This window comes from Elephantulus edwardii, unplaced genomic scaffold (assembly GCF_000299155.1).
Source record: "Elephantulus edwardii isolate Elephantulus edwardi_28Jun2011 unplaced genomic scaffold, EleEdw1.0 scaffold00025, whole genome shotgun sequence".
Taxonomy (NCBI): Eukaryota; Metazoa; Chordata; class Mammalia; order Macroscelidea; family Macroscelididae; genus Elephantulus; species Elephantulus edwardii.
This window is the reverse complement of record NW_006399775.1, coordinates 1224667-1230374: the sequence shown is the minus strand read 5'-3', so window position 1 is coordinate 1230374 and position 5708 is coordinate 1224667. Positions and strand designations below refer to the sequence as shown.

General features: G+C 36.3%; 1 protein-coding gene across 2 annotated transcripts in view; it reads left to right on the top strand.

Moving 5' to 3' along the window:
• Positions 1-5708, top strand: part of DLGAP2 (discs, large (Drosophila) homolog-associated protein 2) — a 301058-nt gene that overhangs the window by 259699 nt on the left and 35651 nt on the right. For both annotated transcript variants that reach the window (XM_006882844.1, XM_006882843.1), the window contains one exon: positions 328-743. In XM_006882844.1, the coding sequence (XP_006882906.1) occupies positions 328-743 (416 nt within the window). The remainder of the gene's footprint in view (positions 1-327; positions 744-5708) is intronic.

The window sequence follows — 5708 nt, the reverse complement described above, 5'->3', positions numbered from 1 at the left end:
TATAAAATTAAGGTTGAATAAACTTGTAACATCTTTCTAAATGGAAAGTAGCCAGTGCAAGATAGTTGTTTAATGGAACCCATTAACTCTCATTGTGCCATCCTGGGTTTTATTTAGTATCATTTAGATATTGAGACCTAGTTATTAACACTTTATGGCTTGTATGACTGAACATTTCTAAATAAATTCTAAAATATCATATAGGTGAATTTTTCCCCTTTTAATTCTGAGGCTTGCTCTTTTTCATAAGGTATACTTAGAATTTTGACACATATTTAAGTAATCTCAGAAAAACTTCCATTTTGTCTTCTTGTCCTCCTTTTCCAGACATGGGCGTTTTAAACGTTCCAATAGCGTAACCGCTGCTGTCCAAGCAGACTTGGAACTGGAGGGCTTTCCGGGACACATCACCATGGAGGACAAAGGTCTCCAGTTCGGTTCGTCCTTCCAGCGGCACTCTGAGCCTAGCACTCCCACCCAGTATGGAGCGGTAAGAACTGTACGGACCCAGGGACTCTTCAGTTATAGAGAAGATTATAGGACCCAAGTTGACACTTCAAACCTTCCCCCTCCTGACCCTTGGTTGGAGACATCCATTGAGACAGTAGAAACTGGAAGAATGTCTCCATGTCGCAGGGATGGGTCATGGTTTTTGAAACTGCTGCACACAGAGACAAAGAGAATGGAAGGCTGGTGTAAAGAGATGGAAAGAGAAGCTGAAGAAAATGATCTCTCAGAAGAAAGTAAGAGCACAGATTTTTTTCCTACTTTTTTTTTAGACATTGGTAATATTTCAATTAAAGAAATGAGTAAGTGTGAATTTAACTCCTTAGATATTTGAGTAAAGAAAATAAACGTGGGTTTTGGCATCCTCCATAATTTTAAGAAAAGATACACATAAATCAATAAAATAGAAATTGCTAAAATATTTTAAGGAATATATTTGAAAAAGAGAACACAAAAACTCCCAATATATGTTGGCTCTGGTGGCTGTGTAGGGTGTTGTACCACCAACGCCAAGGTGACGCCTCTCTGGTGTTCAAATCCACCAGGGGTTCTGAGGGAGAAAAATGGACAGTCTCCTCCCGTGTGATTTACAGCCTTGAGGGGCAGCTCTGAGTCAGTTCCAGCTCAGTGATAATGACTAGATAAATAATAAATTTGTTTATATATGTTGAATAAGAGGCCAATAGTCCAAACCATTTTCTTGGTAATATATCTCATATTCTGCTTGCCAAAATATTTTTTTTAAATTCTGCATTGACTTATTGGGAACATTTTCATTCTTTTCTAGAGCTTGTACTGTCCTATATTCATAAAGAGCTGCTTTCACATTATGCTAAGGAAGAAAAGTTGATGATAAATGAAAGATTCACACATACACACACACTCATTGGTGTCGTGTCTGATCAAATCATAACTGACCTCCAACTGGGTTTTCAGAAGCTACAAATACGTAGGAGGAGATTGCCCACCTATCTTCCCTTGAGCTACTGGTGGATTTGATCCTCCAGAGGAATGCAGCTTTGGAATTAGCAGCACCACTCCCTATAGACTAGGCCACAATAAGGACTATTTGCCTTATTTTTGGATTGAAAAACTGTACCAATGGGCCTGAGCAGATCACAGGTGGTAAGAATGACACAGCATGGGGCAAGGTCAGTTCATAGGGTTGCTATAAGTTGAAGTAACTGGATGGCACCTGACAATAACCATAACTTACTTACCTAAAGAATCATATCATCAGGATTTTCCAGAAATTGTCTTTTTTAAATTTCTCTGTGATTTCTAACCAAATGCAATTTTTTAGAAAGTAGTTTTAAAATAAACTTTTCTTTTTTATATACCAAAACTACCAAGAAAACAGCAAAATATTCAGGACTAGCACTTGTCTTTACCAAAATGTCTTGACTTGACAAAATCATTCTCCCCTTAAAGTATTTCTTTTTCTTTTTCCATTACTTTCTTTACATATTTATAAGAGTCCCGTAAATGCTAAAGTTAAGAAGGATAGTCGATGTCCTTGAGACTTTAGCCCTGACATTGCATTTCTAGGTAGCTGCTGTAATTGAGGGCGTCAATAATCCTAGAAATGGAAGTATGATATTGAAATTATATTGACTGTAACTTAACAGAGCACAATGCACTTGGAATCTAAGAAACTGAAGAAAATAATTTTAGTGCAAAATCTTTTTGCTTTTCTAATATATCTCATTAACCTATAAAAGAAAAGGAATCATGCCTTTAAATTATTTATTATATTCTTACATAATTCTCTCTTAATCACAAATTTCCCTGTGTCATTTATTTGAATTGTCATTGAACATTTAGTATTTTGCAGAAAGTGTTGCCATGGTAAAGCATTTGAACCTGTTCTATCAGCCTTTTTTTGGTCTACATTTCTGCATATGACTGATAAATAACCAGAGAATAATATTCAAATGGTTCATATAACATTTATTTGAATATCTCATCCACTTAGGGTACACTAGTGGAGTGAATCTTCATAATCCTGATGCTTAAAAAGAACTCCTTTTCTGCAGCACTTGTCTACTTGTCAGTATAAGTTTCAGCCTGCCACAATCGTTTTCACCGTCACATGGATTTATGTTCTCTTTCACTGACAAAAAACATAGAAAAAGTAAATTGTCCAAGTCTATGCTCAGAGTTTAAAATGTCAAGACCATCTTTGTGTAGTGTCGGTGGTGAATTCTTTCTGGGCTTGAAAAATGTTGTAAAACTTGCATATTCCATAGTCAGGATGTATTTATTAGTGATTCCTCAGTGAAACACCTTTGAAAAAGATGAAAAAGAGAAAAAATTCCAGAAAGGTATCATGTTTGCTAGTTCTTAATCCCAAAGAAGTGATCATGAGCATGACTCAGAACCAAGAAACATTTCGTTCTGTCAGTGAATAATATGCCCATGAGCTAGAGTCAGCTTGGCAGTAGCAATCTACCTACCAAGTCCCCTTAGGTTTCTGTGGAATATTCTATTATCATTTGCATTTATGTATTGTGAAAGTTCTGATTTTTCTTTGTGTGTGTAGGGAGTTTAGACATTAGTGTGTGTTTATAAGATACTACAAAGCAATAGTTGCCTTTCCATAATTTTGTGTATTTGGTATTTATTTCTTATTTGTTGTTGATTGCCTTTGAGTCGAGAACGACTCATAGCGACCCTATGAACAAAAGGCCTGAAGCCCCCCTACAACTATCAATATTTATCAAAGGTCATAGAGTTTCTGGAGGCATGTTATTTAGCCAGTATTTAATAATTTTTTTTAAAAAAGGACGAAATATGTAATTCAGCACTTACTGAACTCTTATTTTATGCATAGTACTTACGCTAAGTGCTTTACATATCTGACTTAAAGTACACCACAATGCAATGGTTTGATCTTGTCACCATTTAAAAAAAAACCCATGGGACTGAGGCTTGGAGAGGTAAAGTGTAGGTATCAAATCAGGACTCAAAATCAGAGCTCTCTTACATAGAAGATTGTGCTTTTCCACTATGTTCTCTTAAGTTAGTAAATAAAAATGTGACTTGACTTGAAATTTTCTCCTTTATATGCTTTCTTTGAGTCTTTGTTTTAATTGTTCCTTTTTATGTTATTTTTTAAAATTGTTGAGTCCTTATCCAAAGCCACTAACTTTACCCTGATCCCCCATAGCTGTCCAGGTCTAAGTTCCAAACCAATAAGGCTGGCTCTTGGTATCCTTTCATTCCACATCCTCCAATTCAGCCTACAGAAATTTGAAAATATTCAGGGAAGGAATGGCCAAAATAAGTGGTTAAAACAATCTTTCAAAGACTGTTGTTGTGGACCGAGAGTCGGAACAGACCCAGAGCTGACCCTCTGGCAACTTTTCTGAGACAATTAATGGCACAGGAGGAGGTTGCCCATCTTTCTCCTTTGGAGCAGCTTGTGGCCTTGAACAGTGTGCCTTCGGGACTGCAGCACAGATTCTTGCAACTAGGCCACCAGAGTTCTTCAAAGACTAGGAGAGCATATAAAGTGCTATTTACATAACATTGACATCATATTACATTTTTAAGTTATTATTTATAATAAGTAGAAGGATAGGTTACAGTGAGGGGGGAATAGGTTGTATGTAGATACTGCACTATAGTTTATATAAAGAGCTCATATATATTTATGTAGATTGTTTGACATTGAGGTCCAAGAACCAATTCTTCAAGGATACTAAAAGATCACAGTAGTATATAGACTTAGCTTAATATGCCTTATTAAGTGGAAAATAAGAGGTCAAAGAAACCCATTCCTTCTCAATCTAAAAATAAATGATCTAGCAATTAAAAGGAAGCACTAGTAGCCTAGTGGTAGGACCCGCACTACAATCCCAAAGAAACAAGGTTCAAATCCACCAACTGCTCTTTGGAAAAAGTATGGGCAATCTCCTCTCACATAATTTACTGCCTCTGAAAACTCGCTGGAGGGTCAGCTATGGGTGAGTTTCGATTCAATGGTAAATAACAACAATAAAAGCAATTAAAAGACATAGTCATGATAGGTATTGATATAGATTTTCTTGTCACTGGTAGCAGCCAAGAAATTTTTTATGCATAATATCATTATCAGAAAGTATTATATGAATAGTTGAATTTAATAAGATATAAAAGACTATTAAGCAACAAGAATTCTTCATTTTAAGAGGTGCAAAATATGCATTCTGGTTGCCTTATTGTTAAGGATCTGGAAAACATGTTTTTCTTCAACAAAATATAGTGAAATGTGAATTTCCTCTTCTTCCTGGTTATATTTCCCTAAACACATCTATTAACTTTTTTGAAACTTCAGGATTTCCTTCTCCACTCTTTTTTAAATTTTATTTTTCTAATTGTGTGTGTGTGTGTGTGTGTGTGTGTGTGTGTGTGTGTGTACCATCAAATTGAATCTGCCTGGCATGGAAGGAGATTTTCCTTCCTTCTCCAGTGGAGCATCTGGTGGTTTCAAACCATGAACCTTCAGGATTGCAGCACAGCCTCTTGCACTAGGCCACCAGAGCTCCCTTCCTCCACTTTAATTAATATACACATTCAATAAATATTTACTGAATACAAACTCTAAGCAAGTCACTGTCTGGCAGACTAGAAGTTGATACAAAGTGAATAGATATAGAATAAAACTTGATATCAATCATCTAAAAATGGAAAAAATATGAGATCATATTATTTCTAGTAAGTGGAAAATAATAAATATAAAATAAGTGTAGATAATGTCTTGTAGAAAATGAAGAGTCAAAAAAATAGCTTTCAACAGGAACAATACAGAGAATACTTCATAGAAAAGATAGTATTTGTGCTAGACTTTGAAAGACAAGTTGGATCTGATTAAGCAGATGGGACAAGGCAAACAGAGTGAAGGTATCCAAAAAGAGTATTCTGGGCCATCATTACCTCATCGAACTGCTAATGCACAGGAGTAAAATCTCTGGGTAGTCAAACTCACAAATACTGGTAAAAGACTATGTTGTTGTTGTTGTTGTTGTTGTTGTTGTTGTTGTTGTTGTTGTTGTTATGTGCCATCGAGTCATTTTCAACTCATAGCGACCCTATGCACAACAGCCCTAAACCCTGCTCTATCCTGCGCCAACAGCACTGCCTCCGACACACCCATCCCGATTACCCCAGTCACCGAATCAATCCATCTCATAGAGGGTCTTCCCCTCCCGTGCTGTCCC